Source organism: Scyliorhinus torazame, chromosome 18 (assembly GCF_047496885.1).
Source record: "Scyliorhinus torazame isolate Kashiwa2021f chromosome 18, sScyTor2.1, whole genome shotgun sequence".
Classification (NCBI taxonomy): Eukaryota; Metazoa; Chordata; class Chondrichthyes; order Carcharhiniformes; family Scyliorhinidae; genus Scyliorhinus; species Scyliorhinus torazame.
Genome location: NC_092724.1, coordinates 41,109,005 through 41,129,839, shown reverse-complemented (window position 1 = coordinate 41,129,839; position 20,835 = coordinate 41,109,005). Strand labels below are relative to the sequence as shown.

General features: G+C 41.7%; 1 protein-coding gene across 1 annotated transcript in view; it reads left to right on the top strand.

Moving 5' to 3' along the window:
• Positions 1-4,431: 4,431 nt before the first annotated feature.
• The window catches only part of LOC140395157 (myelin expression factor 2-like), a 38,606-nt gene continuing 22,202 nt past the window's right edge, over positions 4,432-20,835 (top strand). Inside the window, exons 1-6 of the mRNA XM_072482646.1 lie at positions 4,432-4,623; positions 5,347-5,522; positions 12,637-12,689; positions 14,828-14,835; positions 15,570-15,663; positions 16,302-16,499. Coding sequence (XP_072338747.1) covers positions 4,514-4,623; positions 5,347-5,522; positions 12,637-12,689; positions 14,828-14,835; positions 15,570-15,663; positions 16,302-16,499 — 639 coding nt within the window. The 5' untranslated portion in view covers positions 4,432-4,513. The remainder of the gene's footprint in view (positions 4,624-5,346; positions 5,523-12,636; positions 12,690-14,827; positions 14,836-15,569; positions 15,664-16,301; positions 16,500-20,835) is intronic.

Below are 20,835 nucleotides of genomic sequence, written 5' to 3'. Positions count from 1 at the left end.
AATCCACCTAACCTACACATCTTTGGACTGTGGGAGGAAACCGGAGGACCCGGAGGAATCCCATGCAGACACGGGGAGAACGTGCAGGCTCCGCACAGACACTGACCCAAGCCGGGAATCGAACCTGACCCTGGAGCTGTGAAGCAACTGTGCTAACCACTGTGCTACAGTGCCACCCATGAGATGAATGGAGGAAGAAACAAGTTGATTTTTCTTTTCCTAATTTCAAGGTTACTAAGGCCATTTGTAGCCCTGAAGCGTAGTGCAGTAATGAAATTAATTGTACCATCGAACAATTGTAATTCTAAGAGCAATTGTAGTCTCACGCCAATTGTAGCCACTTGTAATATTGAGGGCAAATATTTCACTAAATGCAATTGTTGCGCTGAGGCCCATTCTGGAGGTAAGGTCAAATGTAGCATCCATACAGCCAACCAGTTAAATCAGCATAGCTGGGATTTTTCTGCTCTGTGTGGCTCAGTTGAATTGCCACACACATTACAGGGATTGAACCTGCACAGTTGGCACCATTCTGCATCACACCCTAGCCATCTAACCAACTGAGAAAACTGACCTCCACCTCATGCCTGGTGTCATCTCTTATATATATAATCTCTTATATATCATGTCATAGAATTTACAGTGCAGAAGGAGGCCATTCGGCCCATCGAGTCTGCACCGGCTCTTGGAAAGAGCACCCTACCCAAGGTCCACACCTCCACCCTATCCCCATAACCCAGTAACCCCACCCAACACTAAGGGCAATTTTGGACACTGCGGACAATTTAGCATGGCCAATCCACCTAACCTACACATCTTTGGACTATGGGAGGAAACCAGAGCACCCGGAGGAAACTCACGCACACACGGGGAGAATGTGCAGACTCCGCACAGACAGTGACCCAAGCCGGGAATCGAACCTGGGACCCTGGAGCTGTGAAGCAATTGTGCTAACCACAATGCTACCGTGCTGCCCTTGACATTTGTCCAAGGCCTTGACATTTTTCTGAAATAGTGAGCGGAGATCTCCCCAGTGTTTTATAAAGGTTCAGCATAAATCTCATTGTTTTTGTACTGTGCCTTTAAGTAATAAAGCCAAGGACCTCATAAGCCTTGGCAACTTGTCCTGCCAACTGCAAGGCTGTGTGTGCACTGACCCACAGATGTTCCTGCACCCTCTTTAAAATTAAACCATTTAGGTTGCTTTGCCTCTCCTCATTCTTCCTTCCAAAATGTATTACTTCACGTTTTTCTAACTGTCACCTATCCGTCTGCCCATTTCACCAATCTGCCTGTGTCCTCCCGATGTCTGTTAACTATTCCCTTCATTGTTTACTATATTTCTGAGTACCGTGTCATCAGCAAACTTTGAGATTATACTCTGGATATGCAAATTCAAATCACCAATACATATCGAAAACAGCAGTGGTCTCATTTCCAACCTCTGGGGAAAGCAACACCTCTCCAGTTGGAAAGACATTGTTCAATGCTTTCTGGCCCTTGACAAATTTCATATGCATGCTGCCAGTGTCCCTTCCATTGGCTTTAATTTTGCTCATGGGACTTTTATGAATTATTTTGTCAAACACCTTTTGGAACTTCATAAGCACAATACCAACTGCACTACCCTCATAACACTCTCAGCTACTTCATCAAAGAACATGATCAAATTAGTTCAACAGTTTGCCTTTAAAGATCCATTTACCCTGTAATTATTAGTCCATACTGTGTGAAATGTCAGTTAATTTTGACGGGGTTATTGTTTCTAACAGTTCCTCCACCACCGACAGTAGGTTGTCCTGTTGTTCCTGAATTTCTTTCCCTCCCTTTTGTGAACAGAGGGTAGCATTTGTGATCCTCTGGAAAAAAAACTCAGGGCACGTTTAATGGGGTGTTAAATGGGACTATTTTATTTTGGCCTCGGCGAGAAACACCCCACCGAGACAGCACTTAGCTCACTTCCTGCACTGATGAGCTCAGCTTGTCAGTGCAGGAAGAGATCAGAGCATCATTTTTACCCGTTAGAGGGTCCTCAAGCTCCCCCCTCTCACCCCATCTCATAAGGGCAGGTCACCCCCGGGGCCTGATCCCTGGCAGAGCCCCTGCCAGTCTGGCTGTGTCGCCCAGGCAGTGTGATGGTGTCCGAGTGGCAGCAGGTGTGCCAGAATACCGCACTGCCCAGAGCCCATGGACCTCCAATGGCCTGGAAGACCCCCCGATGGCCTGCCACCCTCCCGTGCTGTTATGTTTGATTCATGTTTGTGTGGACCAGTGCTAAACAACACCATGGCATTCTGGTGACAACATATTTAAGTGAGCCTAATGGTTTACTTAAATATGTAAATCTGGATCTCGTCCCAGATTGCGATGTCTCGCAAGATCTCGTTAGATCTTCCAAGGCATTCCGAGCATCGCAAATCTCAAGAGACCTCTCACAAGATATAATGGCCTCACCGAGGCCGTTCGATCGGACCCAATATCTAACCAGTGTTGGAAGATTGTGTCCAGAGCCTTACTTCCTTCAGTAACCTATAATGCATCTTATCCAGAACAGATAATTTTTCTACTTTGAGAACTGCCAACCTTTTAAGTATCTTTTTATCTATTTTTATTCTATCCAATATATCTACTACTTCCTCCTTTACTGCTACATTGACAGTATCCTCTTCGCCAGTGAGGACAGATACAAAGTACTTATTTAGTACCTCAGCTATGGCCTCTGCTTCCGTAAGGATACTGTCTTTTCAGTAGCACTCTTGACAATTTTTTCACTATTTATATATGCTCAAAAGTATTTTGGGGTCCTCTTATTAGATGCCAATCTATTTTCATACTCACTATTTTCCTCTTATTCCCTTTTTAAAAATTATTTTCTATATTTGGCATCTGTGACTGTTAAATATTGTGCATGTGCTGAAGGGAAAAGGCACAATTTATTATGGATAAGCTTATCAGTCTTTGGAACTCATTCTGATTTTGACTGTCAGTTTGTACATTGTGGATAGTCTTCCATCCTGTTTAAATTGTAATAATCGTAGGTTAAATATAAGTAGAGTTTGAGTCATGGAATGAGTTCAGATGTAATAGTAAGTTGTGAATCATTTTGCCGTCCCTCCCAATGGATGTGCATTCAGGATGATGGGTGTCACTTTTGGGATTGTGGGAGATGGATTAGGTGTTTCCTGCTGTCGATTTCAAATTCTGGGATTCCCTTCCTAAATCTCTCCATCTCTTTATTTATTTCTCTCTCCTTTTGAGATGCACCTTAAAATCTACAATGTTGTTTAAGCTTTTGGTCACAAGTGGCTCTGTGTCAAATTTTGTTTGATACCACTCCTATGAATTGTGGAATTTTACTAAGTTCTGGCCCTCTTTAAATAAAGGGGAACCTTTACTGGACCTATTATTTAATGATGTGGGGATGCCGGCGTTGGACTGGGGTGAGCACAGTAAGAAGTCTTACACCAAGTTAAAGTCCAACAGGTTTGTTTCGCTAGTGACATCGAAACAAACCTGTTGGACTTTAACCTGGTGTGGTAAGACTTCTTACTATTATTTGATGTCAATGGGCAACATTGACTCCTTCAGGGTGTAATTAAAATACGACGACCTCCTTCACATTTGGCTGTCAAGCTGCTGTTGTATTAAAGAATCAGCACACCTTCATCGAAACCTCCTGCAGCTCTATTACTTGCTTAAAACGTTTTACATCTCAAATAAAACATGAAGGGCCGAGACAGGGTGGGTAGAGAGAAAGTTTCCATTGGTAGAAAGGTCTAGAAACAGAGGGTCTAAATACGATTGGCAAAAAAACAAATCTGACATGAGAAATAATTATTCTATGCTCCAAGTGTTTACTTGTACTTCCTGAATGTACTCCCTGAAAGGGTGGTGGAGGCAAATTCAATCCTGGCGGAAATTCTCCGACCGTTGGGCTGCTCTTTTCCTGCTGGCAGCGCACCTCGGCCTGATGGTTTCCCGGCAGAATGGAATGGCTTCAATGGGAAATTCCACTGACAAGCTGCAGGCAGGCAAACACCACCGACAAACACGAGGTGGGGACCAGAGAATCCAGCCCCCTGTCTTTCAAAAGGGAACTGGATAGTGCCCTAAGACGAAAAAGGAGCGGGGCTGCAGGGAAGTGGGACCAGCTGAATTGCTCTTGCAGAGAGCTGGCACAGGCTCGACGGGCAGGAAGGCCTCCATCTGTGCTGTAACCGTTCTATGATTGCTTTCTCCAATCCTGACGACTGATCATTGAAGTGAAACCCTGACTGTTTACTGGTCCCGCAGCGTTGCCTGACCTGCTGAGCCTTTCCACCAGCACCTTGCCCCTCGGCGTTCAGGCTGGCCTGTGCACCTGGGCCAGTTGCCCTGGAGACTTGGCGCGAATCCAGTGTGACGTCACCCGAGGAGAGAGAAGGCGGGGCCGTACCCAGAATCCTTCACGCGACAGCGAGCAGCCGCCATTCTGAGTCGGACAGCGCAATTCGGTTGCTTGTTTGCTGCGTCGATGGCGGATTCGGAGTCTACAGCCCAGGAGCCTGTGATCAGCAACGCTGAGACGGAGGAGAAGCAGGATGAGAACAACCCGAGCGGCGGAGATGAGGAACAGAACCAGAGGTGCGGCTCCATCTGAGGGAAGGGAGGCCGTGTGGCTATGGCAACGGGTCAGGCTTCAGTTGGGGCTGCAGGCCGCGGCACCGCGCGCTGAACAAAAGGCCCAAGACTCTAGGCCGAAATCTGCGACCTCACCGCTCGTTAACAGCGGGGATGGAGCAGCTCCAGCGTGCTTGATATACTTGGGAATATTTTTAATTTAATTGGACACCACCTGTTCAATTCTAATCCTTGACCCCAATTTCCCACATTTGAATAAACGGAACGTTACTGGTTTATGAACGGTCTTTCGTCTACAAAAATAAGGGTCTAAATAAGCATAATCTGTATTCTCACTTCATTTTCCCACCACTTTACATTTGAACCTGGCCAGGACATCCTCGCGCCTCTTTCCTTTTGCGCCTGGGTTGGAACTCCGCCCCTTTCTGTTTGTGTAGAATCCAACCCCCCCAGCGTGATTTTGAACCCTAACTTTTTCTATTTGCGCCTTCGCTTCCCATTCTCCCTGTGGACCAAACTGGCGGCTAATCTTTAAGAACCTGGGCTGCAATCTGCTTAAAGTTCCAAAGCAGCCATTGACCTGGTAGTAGGATGATTTGGCTTTTGTAATGTGTTGAGGGTAGCATATTTGATTAAATGGTTTTGAGGGGGAATCACTGCTTGCAGCTGTTTGGATCCACCCAGAGAGAGATTGTTGATATCGAAATCATGTTTTGTTCTTCACAGTGAATCAAATGAAGCTTCAGTTCAAAATGATAAGCTGAAGGAAAAAAGCATCAAGCGTGGAGGAAACCGTTTTGAGCCATATTCAACTAATCGAAATGCAAGATTCCGGGTTTTTGTGAGCAATATCCCGTTTGAAATGAAATGGCAAACACTTAAAGATATAATGAGAGAGAAAGGTAAAGTCAGGTTTAGTGTGCTAATTGGAAACTTTTAAAAACTAGTTTAAAAATTGTTCCACAGACAAATAACTATATATAAGTCACTTAGTTTCAATTCCCGATGCCAGATGATCTTGAAGAATAAGCTCTCTTTTATACAGCAGAAATATCAGCATTTTAGTTGAGTAATCAATGATTTTGTAATTAAATGTTTCTTTACAGCTATTCAGGAGGATCTTTGTGAATTTTTTTAAAAAGCCAGAAATTTGGCCAGTAATACACTATATTGAAAGAAGGGTGGAACAGAATTCTCAGATTTAATGGTGTCTTGTGAATGTTGACACTAGAAATTTAGGAAGAAAAGAATGAATTGGTAAAATGTATTGAACATTTCGATTGTGTGATGGATACAGGTTGGTATATCACATGTTGAAGTAGGATGTTTTCTGCCAGTGTTGTTAGACCATAAGACATGGGAGCAGAATTAGGCCATTTGGTCCACCGAGCCTGCTCTGAAACAAAAGAAAAAATGCTGGAAAATCTCATCAGGTCTGGCAGCATCTGTAGGGAGAGAAAAGAGCTAACGGTTTGAATCCGATGACTTTGTCAAAGCTAACAGACCGAGAAAGTGGGGAATATGTCTGCTCTGCCATTCAATCATGGCTGATAATGTTTCTCGTCCCCATTCTTTCTATAGCCCCTGATCCCCTTATTATTCAAGAACCTGTCAATCTCTATCTTATTTTTATTTTTTTAATTCTCCAATTTCACATTTTCCCCCACAGTTACATCCATAAACAATAATCAGCAAGATATGTCAGTCCCCATATTAACAACAACGATCCTATCTACCCACCAACCCTCAACCCGCATGTTTACATAAACAAATGACAAAAATAAATCAGGGATTACCCGTAGTCACCCTTAATCTTACACAGCCCCCACCCCATGCCTCCAGCTCCTCCCGTCCACTGCCTCTTGTAAAACTCCTCCCCCTACCCTCGGTTCCTCTCTCTCTCTCTCCCCCCCCCCCCCCCCCACATCTTTCCACCCCGGCTAGACCACTCGGACCCTGTTCTGCCAGGCTCCGATGGCCGCAGCCCCTCACCTCACTCCTGTTCACTGGCCGGCACACCGGCCAGCGTGGAGGCCCGGGTCCCTTTCCCACTTGCCCGGCCCCAGGAAAGCCCAAAGATCCCCTTTTAGCACACAAACCCCGCCTATCCACCTACACCCCAAAGAACTCTCATTTCGAGTGAAAGTCCCGTCCCTTCCCTCGTCCAAATATATACCACCTTGGCTCCTTTAATCTCTACACCCGTGCGCAGTGATACAGAAAAGAAGAAAATACAGTCATGAGGTTACATCGGCACATGGCCATTCCTCAGTTTGTCAGTTCTGCCACAGTCCTTCTGCTTTCGTAAACTCCTCCGCTGCTTCCGCCGTTCCAAAATAAAAGTCCCTGAGCTTGTAAGTCACCCTCAGCTTCGCTGGATATACAATACCGCACCTTGCTAATGTACAGTGCCCTCTTCACCCGGTTGAAGGCAGCCCGCCTCCTTGCCAGCTCCACCGTAAAGTCCTGGTATACACGTATACCAGCTCCAGCCCACTGCACCACCCGCTTCTGCTTGGCCCAGCTCAGGACCTTCTCCTTCACCCTGTACTTACGGAAGCACAGAGTCACTGCCCTTGGCGGCTCACTCGCCTTTGGTACAGGCCTCCACGACCGATGAGCCCGATCCAGTTCATATCGGGAGGGGTCCTCCCCCTCTCCCAGTAGTTTTGCCAGCATCGCGGCAAAATACTCAGTCGGCTTCGGTCCTTCAACTCCTTCGGGCAGCCCCACAATCCTCAAGTTCTGTCGCCTGTATCTATTTTCCAGGTCTTCCATTTTTCCTCGCAGATCCTTGTTAGTATCCATCACCTTCCGCATCTCTTTCCCCATCGAGGCACGTTGATCACCGTGCTGCAATAACGTCTCCTTCACTTCCTTCAGCGCCTCCCCTTGCTCTCGCACCTCCGCCACTGCGCTCGCCACCTCCGTCCTCACCGGGGAAACCGCCTCCTCCACCAGCACATTCAAAGCCTCCCTCATCTCCTTCCTCACCGTCTCCATGCATTTCGCAATCTGCGCCAACTGCTTTTCAAATTCCGCAGCCATCACCTTGGTTATTTCTTCAGTCGTAAGCAGTGCGGCCTTCCCTGGTGCTCCAGCCTCCATTTTACCTGGTCCCCCTGCGGTGACCTTTCCACTCCCCGACGAACCTCCAGCTGGTTTTTTTCCGGCCGTTTTTCTGCTCACCCTCAACATTTTTCTTCTTTTTTTCCTCCTGTGTCTTCTCAGTGCCTCCTCCCTTCTGCCTCAGCGGACCCTGGGACCGGCTTAAAGCCCCGAAATTGCCGTTCCCGTGCGGGGGCTCTCCATTGTGCGGCCGCCTCCCGCCCGCCGTCACCGGAAGTCCGTCAATCTCTATCTTAAGGACACTCCGTGACTTGGCCTCCATCGCCTTCTGCAGCAATGAATTCCATAGATTCACCACCCTCTGCCTGAAGACATTCCTCCTCATCTCTGTTCTGGAAATCGGGAGGAATTTCAATTCTTGCTTTATGTTCTGTGAGCAGGCCGGGTTCTCACCTAGGATGGGATTTATTATTTACATTGCTGATAATTTTGGAAGAAAAAATGTTAACATGATTTCTATTGGATATGTTAAAAGACCAATGCTGACAATTTAAACTAGCTTACAATTCAAAACCTACTTGAATTTTGAGTGACTGGGGAGTGGTGTAATCTGTTGGAAATACCCCATGAAGTTTGAGGAAAAAATTAATTGCTAGTTTGGCAATCCTGGTATAGTTAACCCTCCATCTTTAACTGGCTGTCAGTAAAGCTTGCATCTTCTCTTTACATGTTGCAACTGTGGCTTGAAGTTGGTTCAGCTTACACTGGAACCAGGGACATGAACCCTCATCCTATTTGTAACAATGTGGCACCCTGTTGAATCTTACACACAGATAATTTCAAATATTGTTTTTCGTCCAGTGTTTATAATCTTTACAGTAAACAAAAGGACCTCAAATGTTGGAAATCTGAAATAAAACAGAAAATATTGAAAACATTAACATGTCAGCATCTGTGGATACTACAGAATTAGCACATCACAGGTCATTCTATCTTTGTTTTGCCCTCATTTTTGTTTTTCAATGCATCTAATATTTTCCAGTTTGATTGAAGTTTCCATTTGATGGAAGTTTCACACCTGAAATGTTAACTTATTTGCTCTCTTCACAGATGCTGACTGATCTGAATGTGTTTCTGGTGTTTTCTGTTTTTGTTATACATGCGCAATACCCTTGTGATGTAGAATGTAGTTTATTTAATATGCTTCTTGCCGGAAGAGAGTATTTTGCAGTTTGGAATTTGACTGGGACACCGATTGGAGTAATACAAAATCTGGCGGCTGTTCATTGAAGTCAAATGTAAAAATGGATACAGGACCCCCCCCCCCCCCTTCAAGTTTGCATGACCTTGATAATTAATAAAACCTAGCATTAAAATAGGTTTTTTATAACTTGTGAATATTATGGCAAGATCCAATTGAACAATCTTGTGATTAACCTGACTTTTTTTAAAGAAGGACACCGGTAATAACTACTTCAATTCTAATGGATATGATGGAGCAAACTGACAATGGAACAATTATTGGTCGTCATCTTGTTATTTCATGGAGTTGGAGCAAATGTTGCTGCTCTTTCAAGTTGTTTACATTTAGGCTTTTTAAAAGTTTGTAACATGTTTTGTGCTACCCCCCCTGTTCCTCATTACATATTTATCCACTTGAGGTGGGAGGGAGAGTGTCTTGGGTCAAGCAGTGCAATTCCAGGAAGGCTGTTTCTTGACATGATGGCTGGCTTTTTACAAACATTTTATTTCCTGAAGATCGCACATCTTAATTGTTGGGAATATCTCTTCGAAATGTCTATTTTTGATTAAAATCTTCAGCATTGGTTGGGACAATAAAGTTTGTGATGCAGCGAGAATGGGGATTTTTTTCCCTATTATCATCGATTGCCAGAACCACAGTTAACAGCTAAACAAGATTTGATTTACTTATAGCAACAGTCGATGGAAATAGAAAGTGGCTAATGTACATTTTATTGTAACTTTATTCTGTTTTTGTTAAAGTGTCATCGTTTGAAGGATAAACTGTGGATTAAGCCATCATAATTACATGATTGCTTTGCTCATTTGGAGTTTTGTTAACTTCAAGTATTTGTAACCTTTCTCTGAAGATAGCATTGTTGAGAAATGGTATGTCTTTTTTTCAATGTTTTGAGTTGAAGGTTAATGAGAAATGCCATCGTGTGTACTGTAAGTTCACAAACTTGTATGCAAATTGATGCAATGCATGTTTGAGACTTGATAACCTGAAGAGCCTGACAAAATAAATATCGTCTTTAAACTAGTGGAATTGTTTCAGCTAACACTGTTACATTTGAAACAGTTCGAAATAAAGTTGGATAATCAAATATCCTTGAGTTGGGGATATTGTACATTGAACACGGAAGCATAAATGGCTCATTATGGTATGAGCTATCACTACAGCAAGAATTCTACGATAGGATGTAACATTATGGTGTGGCATTCATGAAAGATGCAAATCACTATTTTGTCTCCTTCCACACCCCATTGCTCTAATGCCTTGGTGATTATTTTGACTCCCCATAAAAAGTAGATAAGCTTTAATGTTTACTAAATTCAGCTATATAGAAATTGTGGACAGAAGTTGCATATTTTGAATTTTACAGTGAGGTTTCTTTATCTAAAATTTCCCTAACTTCCTCAATTATTTTTAGTATATTACCAAAAATCTGTTGTCTTCAGTGACAAACTGACACATTTGACTCAGCCATATGTGGTGAACCTTCTTTGAAGATTGCCATTTAATTGTGTGTTCAGTATCTGAGTGAAAAAGGATTATTGGTGTTTCAGAACTGTGAACAGTCCGCCATGGTGCATGCTGCTGCTGCAAAGGACTACTTGATGGCTCCAGTATTTAGTAGTCTGATAGGAAAGAAATCTTTATCAGCAGACATTGTTACATGTGCGAAACCACTGATTTAAGTGCCATATTTCTAGGTTTGTGTAGACTCGCACCTTTCTTGATGTAGTGATGGCTTCAAGCGGTAAGACTCAAAAGTTGGTGGTCTATAATTAGAGTAACATTGGGAATGTGCCCATGCAGATCTACATGTCCTTGGTTTTGTAGACTACTGATGTCTTTAAATTATTTAGATAGTAGAGTGGTGGGATTATGGTGGTACAGGTGTGTAGGGAACCAAATTCTGTATTCAGCCTAAAAGTAGTGTTTGTGTTTTCCACTAAGCCAATTTAAGAACAGTTAAGATGCACTGCCTAGTGCAGGAAAAGTACCACAGTTCTTTTTAAGAGCAAGTTTTAATTGATCACATTTTCTCATCTATTCTGAGGCGGGGTGGTTTCTAAAAGCTTCCCCCCCCCCCCCCAAAATCGGATCATCGTGCTAAATGCCACGGGGCAGTGGAATCTTTGTTTGATTCCTTTCTCCATTCTGGCATTGGAATGCTGAGTACAGGTAGGTGACGTTCACAGGAGTCACCTCGAATTTGACAACCAATTGAGAGCAATATTGATTAACTCCAAGGAATTGGGCATCTTTTCTTTGAATATCCACACAAGTTCAGATGATGAAAGCCCATTGGTGCATTGGACCCCATCTCGTATACCATCTTATCTTGATAATGCTTTGTTGATCTTGAATATACTTGCAGGATCCATAAAGAATAAAAATGCAATTCATTTATTTCTAGCTATTTTGCACCACATGTTTTTCCTTTACTTCCTTCCCCCACCCACGCACTAAGATCTTATTAATTATTGGCAAACATGAATGTTGATGGCAGATGCGCAAGAATCAATGCCGTACTGTACGAGGTCATAGTAATAGTATCTCAGCTGCCAAATATTTTTTTCATTTATAGCTAATGTTAAAATATGCAAGGTGATCTATACAGATTGCTTACTCTGAAATTTTATTGTAAATCTACAAGACTAATAATTTGTCTTGCATAAACAGAAAGCAGACTTTAATACTTGTACCAAGCTAGAAAGTGCTTGCGATCTGTCACAAATGTTTGATTCATCTTTAGCTTATCCATTTGTGTATCCAAGATAAAGTTCGGCTTTCTCTGCTTTTGCCTGAACAGGAATGAATCAAACTGAAATTGTCTTGAAATTCGGTTTAACCGAGGTGCAATTTACTGTTTGGTATAAAACCAATTAATATTGGGTGTTGCTAGGGGTGAGATATGAGAAAGGGGTTTGATGGCAGAAACCTTTTTGAAATTTTAGTTTGCTCTTCAGAGGGACTGACTGTGCTAAAATTGTCTTGGCTGATGGCTTAGCGTTTTGCACATGTAAGTGGATACTGGTCTTGCAGTAGGTGGGAACTCTTGATCAGTTCCAACTTGTTAAAACAGAACTTGGTCATATAATGGTTTGATTCTTTCACAGTTGATTAAACAGTACATGAAGGTGATCTTAACAGAAGCAGACTCGGCTGCTTATGGTGGTTGCTGGTGGGGATGTCACAACATATAATGCAATAACCTCTATCAGTATCTTCGCTTGAAACCTGCAGAATATTTATGGCTTTAATTTTTGAAGTTCTGATTACTTAAATTTGATAATTGCATTGTTGTAGATCAGGGAAAGAGAAATGTGTACTTTGCATATTATAATGTGACATCCTTATTGGCTGGGCACATTTGAGAAGAGTTCCAGTTTGGGAAGCGCATGTGTTCAGCACACTGGGTAGAGGTAAAAGGGCCTGTTGTATGTAACTTTGTTAGTAACTGGTAACAATGATATTAAGGGTTGTGGTTTAATATGTCTATTCTAAGTTGGGTTAGACTTGGGATCACTGCACACCTGTACATAGCATAGTAAGGTTTAGGTATATGGAATGATATTCTGGGCTTTTAGAGGGCTCAGGTTACTACATAACGTTGTCAATGTTTTTGCTGAATTCCAATTGTTTTCTTGGCTTTTCTCCTTCCGTGTATGTTTCGTCTGGGATCTGGTTTGTAGTTGGTGAGGTTACTTACGTGGAACTCTGTATGGATGCGGATGGAAAGTCGAGGGTAAGTGATAAAGAACGAGTTCTTCTTGTGGTTTCATTGCAAATGTAAAATACACAGGGTATGGAATACTGGAAGTGGGCTTTGGTTAGACTTTGAAATCTAAAGATCAGAAATGTGGCTGTGGCTAGGTGGGGGAAGAAAAGCATATGAATGTAAAGCAAGAGACTGTATAGCAGGCATATTTGGTACTATTTTTCTGTTAAAGTAATACTGGTAATCTGACATTAATGACCTCTGTTCAAAAGTACATGAAAATGCTGATGTACAATAACATGGAAAGTACCTTGGATAGTCTTATCACTCAATTCCTTCCTCTCTCGAATCTCTCATTTTTTGCCTCCTGAATTCAGTGATTGGTGAGATATGATTTTGCAGGTGCTAGCAGATAACTGGCATATGCCAGAATGGTCATTTATAATGAGTGAGCCTACAGTTTAAATTACAACAAGCTATTTGATCATGGAAAACGTCACAGTGGAGCTGATCCTGCCCTTGACTCTCAACAACACTTTTCAAAAAAGGGCGGTAATGGATTGTTGCCAGATGCTCTGACTATTTTTTCAAACTTTTTGAGCCTCCATTGCTGCTACTGTTAAATTCAGCACGGTGGTGCAGTGGGTTAGCCCTGCATCCTCATGGCGCCGAGGTACCAGGTTCGATTGATCCTGGCTCTGGGTCATTGTCCATGTGGAGTTTGCACATTCTCCCTGTGTTTGCATGGGTTTCTCCCCCACAACCCAAAGATGTGCAGGCTAGGTGGATTGGCCATGCTAAATTGCTCCTTAATTGGAAAAGATGAATTGGGTACTCTTAATTTATTATATTTTTAAAAATTCAGCACTAATAAGGCAATGCATCTGGGATCTTCAGAACTGTATGGTATACTACCATATTTACCTTTTTTACTTGGTGAGGTTTCATGCACCATAATGGTTGTGCAGTTTCAGACTTCTTCATTCTTTATATACTTTCATATAATCCCCCTGGGCATTATCATGCAATGCGTATGGATTAGTCATAATGCTAGTGCTTGCCGTCTCAAATCACTGACGCCTTTATTTGGCAATTGTCTTTGGGGAATGTTCACTTTTGTCAAATGTATGAAAAAATATGTACCAAATATATCTGCTATATAATTTGGAAACAAATAACAGGTAAGGGATGACAGATATTTTTGTCTTTTTAGAAGTTATACTTGCCAGGGTTGTAATTGTCAAAGGGGGAAATACGTTCTGATCCAACGATGGTGTTTAAGCATAGAATAGGATGTTGAATAAGTTGTAGGTGGAAACTGTGAAAGTGGAATGGATTTTAGCAGCATTGTTGGAGTGATAGCTTGACATAGGGCTTCTGAAGAGAATCATGTGAATTTATTTTGGTTATGAATGTTACAGGCTGCCACACTAGCAGGGTTCTCCCCATATTATTCAAAGTGGGTGTAGTCTTGAAATAAACTTTTAGTCATTTAAAGCACCTGCTTTGACTCGAGGTTAATGTGCACTTTGTGCAGCAGCCACTTTGAAATAATTACTGGGGGGACCATGTCTAGATTATTTTGTATCATTCCGATTTGTAATACATGTAACAGGTTCATTTGTTCACTGAATTTACCCACAGCCTTTAGTAAGCAAGTTAAAGGTAGGAAATGGTCAACATGTCTGGTAGTAAACCGTAACTAGTTTTTGGAGAGATTATTTGATCTCTCATCCCACCCCCTTTCCCAGCCTGTTTGCAGGCATTAATGCGACCTCCCAAATCTACCAACTGTTTGCAAGCGTGGACTGTGGGAGTAACTTACCACATTTATGTTTTGCTTCCAGTTGTGATTCCCAGCTTTTGCTTGGTCTGTCACCCTCATAGCATGGCCAGTGTTGGGAATTGAAAAGTACTGGGTCCGTTTCATTGCAGTTTGTTGATGGTCCATGCTCCATCTGCACTGCACAATAATTTCTTTTGAAGAGGATAATGTATAGTGTACAAAGAATGAGGTTCTAATTTCTAGCTGTAAGTGGTGAAAGACTGTGGCACCCCCTATTAAATGTCAATGAAAGTAATTCAATTTTTTCGAACTGCTTTTAATTTACTTTGTGTAATTTTCCATTTTTTCCTTCTTTACATGCTAATGCCTGTGACCAAAGGGATGTGGGTAAGCTTTTTTATTAGATTTTTCTTCTAATTGTCATGTTTTTGTGTCTGAATTAATATTAGTGTAAACCAGGTTAAGCTGTTACAGTAGTTCCCCCTGAATATGAAACAGCAGGAATTGGGAGGCTGTTTGAACCCTGGTTTGTGAATTGTGGGTGCCGATGGGAGGTGAAGAGGGGCACTAGCATCACTGATCTCCACATCCCGAGTGTCAGAGGAGCATATAAGCTAACCTTCCACTTCTGCCTGCTGTTCAGCAATTCCTGCTGTAAGGGCTCGTTGTGCACGCATTTTTAATTTGGAGTATGCAATTTTTTTTTCCAATTAAGGGGCAATTTAGCTTGGCCTATCCACCTAACCTGCACATCTTTGGGTTGTGGGGGGTGAGACCCACGCAGACACTGGGAGAAGGTACAAACTCCACACAGACAGCGACCCAGCTTGAAACTGGGTATTTGAAAACTAAACTGGGAAGTAAAGTTCAAGAAGTTTGTACCCCAACAAGGTGTCAATGGGTTCAGCAGAGGAAAAGAAAACTGGCAAGGGGAAAATAAGAAGAGGGTGGATTGCTGCATATACAATTTTGATTAGTGCAGTGACTGGGGTGTTCACTACTTCAGAAACAGTCTCCGTTTATAGAAATGATGTGAAGAAAGGTGACTGCATATACAATCTAATTAAAGTAGTGACTGGCGGCATTATTGCATATGCAATGTTACCACGTTTCTCTTTTAGTGTTGTGGAATTCAAAACTGAAGAAAACATGAAAAAGGCTGTGGATGTGATGGATAAACAAAGCTTCAGTGGAAGACCTCTTAAAGTGAAAGAGGTAAGATGTTTCATTGTGTAGTAAAATTAAATGTGGGTGATTTTGTACACTTAAAATTTATGAATGTATTGTGGGAAATAAATGCGGGGTGACGTAAAGATGACTTGAATTGAGTGCCCCAAGGTGCTGACATTGCTACAATAACAGTTCTTTTTATGCAGCATATGTTATGCTTTTTCTAATAGTTTATGGCTTTCTTCTGCCAATGGCAGTTTCTTCCCCAAAGGATGAATTAATTTTTCATAAACCTCACTCCGTATCTGATCTTAACAAATCAACATTTGTAATTGGAAGTAAAGCCATTACATATTACAGAATTGTGTTTTGTCCAAAATGATGCTATTCAATGCAACTCATAACTCATTGTCTTGAGATTGTATAATTGAGCCCTTTTGCTTTTGTGCAGATTTTTAAAACAAAGTACTGTTCCTGGCATGTTTCTATTTATTTAGTTTGATTGTTTACTCCGATATAGTAATAATTAGAACTCTAGGTGATGATGAAAAATAACTGATATAAAAGGACTTTAACATTACAGAATAAAGGTAAGAATTGAACAGTACTCAGAAATTGCTTTTTAAGATGAATGTGGGCAGTATTATTTCACTATCATAATTTAACCTTTTTTAAAATTGCAGGATTTGGATGGTGAGCATGCAAGACGTATGATGCAAAAGTTAAGTGGATTTGACAGGATGGGAATGGGCGGTGGAGGTGGTGCAGGTGGCCCTGGAATGAATATCCCACCTGCTCTCCTGCATAACTCTAATGTCCCCAGAGATGTTCTCAGTGCCCTACAGGCTGGAAGACTTGGAAGCACCATCTTTATTGTTAATGTGAGTTGGTAAATGTTAGCAAAGTACACTATTTTTTAAAAGCAAAATCATAGATGAAATTTGAGTAAATGTTAGTTTGGTTGAAAATATTAACATATTTGAGAAAACTGCAAAACTATTTGTCCCAAGGTTTTTAAAATTCCAAAAAGTAGTACAACGCAAGAGAAAACAATTACTCTGACTTTCTTCCATTCTCCTTTGCCCCATCCTCTTGTGTTCCCTTAATTATCAGGTGCCTCTAGCTGACCGTCAATTCTGCATCAAAAATAATGGACCATAAAAGAAACAGGACTGTCACGGGGAGAGTAGTCTTCATTTGTTTCATCAAAATAATGGGGTTGATTTGGGCAATGAGATACAAAATTAATTAGGAAAACGGATATACCAGCCTTGTATCCTGCACCATTCCACCATCTCAAATTTCAATGAGCTCTATTTTCAGCATATCCTTTGTGGAATAATGAAGGAGTACGAGAAAATAAAAGTTGGGGAAAATTTTGGTGGTTAATATTTTATAAGCTATTCCAAGCTGATTTCTCAAAATGTAAATGCAGCTATTGGAAAATTAGAGTGCTTGTACACTCAACTGCCTTAGTCCTTATGAGTTAATTTCATTGTTTTGGTTAATCACAATCCAAGATGTTACACAAGTGCTACCTATTCACTTTATTTAAATCCTCAAGTCCGTCTAGTCTATCATTTGACATTTGAGAAAATTGTTTCAATAGGGTGACAGTCGTCCAAACTGTCTGTTATATATTGTATAGTAACATTGTGGGAAGGAAACCAACCATCAATTAAGGTTCTATGCTTTGATTCTAGTATTGATAACCCTGATCTTATTTAACCAACCATGATTTCTTGTTGCACTACTCCTGGTAATCTCAATTTCTGTTCGTTCACTGAAAAATGTTTTTAAATTGTTTTATACTGTGTGCGAAAGAAGTTTTGTGGATGTAATTTTGTCTTGCATCCTGAATTAAAAACAAATGTCTCAGCTTCCCCTTCTCGAGAGTAAAACAGCAGGGTAGGCAGTGTTTCCTTCCAATTCAGCCCTCTAAGCTCTGATTCTCTGGACTAGGTCCAGTAACCATATCCATTCTGTAATAGAGACAAAAGATGGAAAAATGCACTCTGGAAATGTTCTCGACAAAATCACACAACTAACTCTGTTCTAACATTTTGTCTTCACTGAGCAATTACCTTTTCCAATCTATTCTCCTGAATCCCCAATTCTCTTTTTCCTGTTGTCCCCTGCAGCAGATTACAATTCAATGTGTCCATTGGGGAAGATAATCTATGCCCTTACCTGATCTGGCCTACATGTGACTCCAAACCCATAGTAATGTGTTTGATTCTTAACTGCCCTCTGAAATAACCTAGCAAACCCCACAGTTCAAGGCAATTAGGAATGTACAGCGAAGGCAGGCCCACATCGCATTAAATAATTAAAAAGTCATTCACATTCTTTCTGATTCTATCTAATCTTGTGGCTTTATATCATCAGTGGTGAACTCCATTTACCACCTGTCTGCACACTGATGTTATCTTGTTCAGATTCCTTTAAATTGTTGTTCACCAGTTTGTACCAGCAGGATCTTGGGCAGCATTTTTACCTCTTAAATTTTGTGTAAGTTATAGATAGTGGTGAGAAGTGACCCCAGTGGAACTCTTATTAATAAGTGGTTTTCCACTCTGATATCTTCACATGCACCAAAGCTCTTTGCTGTCTGCTATCCAGTCTCTCAACTTTTCAGGTTATCCTTGCCATCTTTCCTGAGGGATGCACCTTGTGAACTAGTATGTTGTGTGGGACATGGTGCTTTCTGAAATCCAGGTAGACGACAACATTGCATCATTTCCATTTACCAGATTTTTAACATTTTAAAAAATCAATTAACTGCTTTTGAACCCACATTTATATTTCCTAATTAGACGCTGTGCTTCAAGATTATCTCTTATGACATGATCCATAACCACGTCTTAAATTCCTTGCTATTAAAATAATGTACACAGCTTGTAATTGTCTCTTGCTCCAATTTGCTCTGTCTCTTGTGCTCCCTCACTGCAGTAATTGTTTCCTTCTTTGCTATTTGATCAGAAAATTGATTAATTTATTAGTTCTTTATCTATCCTCACGGGTGCTTTTGCAGAGCTCTGGAAAAATGAAATTTCGGAAAGTGGAACTTTATTTGGTTGTTGTAGCATATAGGCACCAACCAGCAGGGAGGATGTAGAAGAACAAATCTGCAAGGAAATTAAGAGGTGCAAAAGTTAGAGTAGTTATAATGGGGGACTTCAGTTATCTGAATATAGACTGGGAAGGGAAGAGGGGCATGTTCAGGAGAATTTTCTACATAGTGTCCAGTGCAAAAGAAATATGCACTGTTAGAGACCTGGTTCTTGGGAATAAGGGGTTAACCCCAAGTATCAGTGAAGGCACATTTTGGGTATAGTGACCATTGCATCATGATGTTTAGCATAACTAGGAAAAGGACAATGAACAAAGTCATCTTTGGGGTGAGAACGGATCTGGGCCGAATAAATTCTAGCCAAAGGTGTCGGCAGGTCAAATGGTAAATGAACAATGGGCTACCTTCAAAGAACACAGTCAAGGGGAGGGTAGGGCAAAGGAATCCAGAGCTCCTGAAAGGCAAAGGAGCTAGAAATTAAGATGAAAAAGTGTGCTTATGACAGGTGTCAGGTAGAAAATACAATTGATAACTAGGCTGAATACGAGAAGGTTCGGAGGAAATGTGAAAAATAAAAGTGAATCACAAAGTTTTTCGATGGGCATCTTAATGGATGCTGGGCAGCACGGTAGCACAGTGATTAGCACTGGCGCCTACGTCGCTGAGGGACCCCCCCCCCCCCCCAATATCGTGAAGTTTAGGATAAGTAGGAAAAGGACAATCTCCACGTCTCTGTGTGGGTTTCTGTGCAGGGTAGGTGGATTGGCCACAAATTGTCCCTTAATTGGAAAAAAATAATTGGGTACTCTAAACTCTTTTTATTAAAAAAAAAGCTAATGGATGCTAAGCGGGGTCGGGCTGATTTGGGACCAAGCCGAGCATTTGCATATGGAGGAAGGGGGAATGGCTCAGGTACTGAAATAATACTTTGCATCTGTGTTTATCAAGGAAGATGATCCTATCCAGGCTGATGATCCTATCCAGGCTATGGTGAAAGTTGAGGAAATTCAGTCACTAGAAAGTTTAAATTTGATGATGAGGATAGGCTGTCTATACATAAAGTTGACAAAGCACTTGGACCAGATGAGACGGGTTCAAGGATACGGGTGGAAATGAGATTGGAAATTACAGAGACACTAGTCATATTTTTTTTCTTAGACTTAGGTGGTGCCAGAGGACTGGACAATTTCAAACATTATCTTGTTCAGAAAAGTGCATGAGGATAAGCCCAGCAACTTCAGACTCAGTTTAACTTTGGTGGGGGAACCTTTCGGAACTATAATTTGAGACAAAACTAATAGTCACATGGATAAATGCAGGTTAAATAAGGAGTTGCAACATGGATTTCTTAGGGGGAAAATCCTGTTTCACTAACTTGCTGGAGTTTTTCAAAGAGGTAATGGAGAGGGTTGATATGGGCAATGCTGTTGATGGTGTACATGGACTTCCAAAAGGCATATGATACAGTGAGGCACAACAACTTCAGAAAAATTATAACTCATGGAATAAAGGGGGCCAATGGCAAGATGAATACAAAACTGCAGAAACTAGAAAGAGTGCAGAAGAGATTTAAGAGGATGCTACCAGGACTTGATAGTCTGAGTTATAAGGATAGGCTGGGACTTTTTTCCCTGGAGCATAGGCGGCTTGGGGGTGATCATCTAGAGGTCTATAAAATAATGAGAAGCATAAGATAGACTACATCTTTTCCCAAAGATAGGGGAGTCTAGAACTGGAGGGCATAGGTTTAAGGTGAGAAGGGAGATATACAAAAGAGATCAGAGGGGTAATTTCTTCACGCACAGGGTGGTGAGCACCTGGAACTGGCTGCCAGAGGCAGTGGTAGAGGCAGATACAATTTTGTCCTTTTAAAAAGCAGTTGACAGTTACATTGGCAGGGTGGGTATAGAGGGATATGGGCCAAGTACGGGCAAGTGGGACTAGCTTAGTGATAGAAACTGGGCGGCATGGACAAGCTGGGCCGGAGGACCTGTTTCCATGCTGTAAACATTGAATCTATGACGGGAAACAGAGTAATGGCTGATGGGTATTTTTCAGGTTGCAGGAAGGTTTATGCTGAAGTTCTCCAGTGGTTGGTATCGGGATCCTTGCTTTTCTGCATATACATGAGCTAAACCTTGATG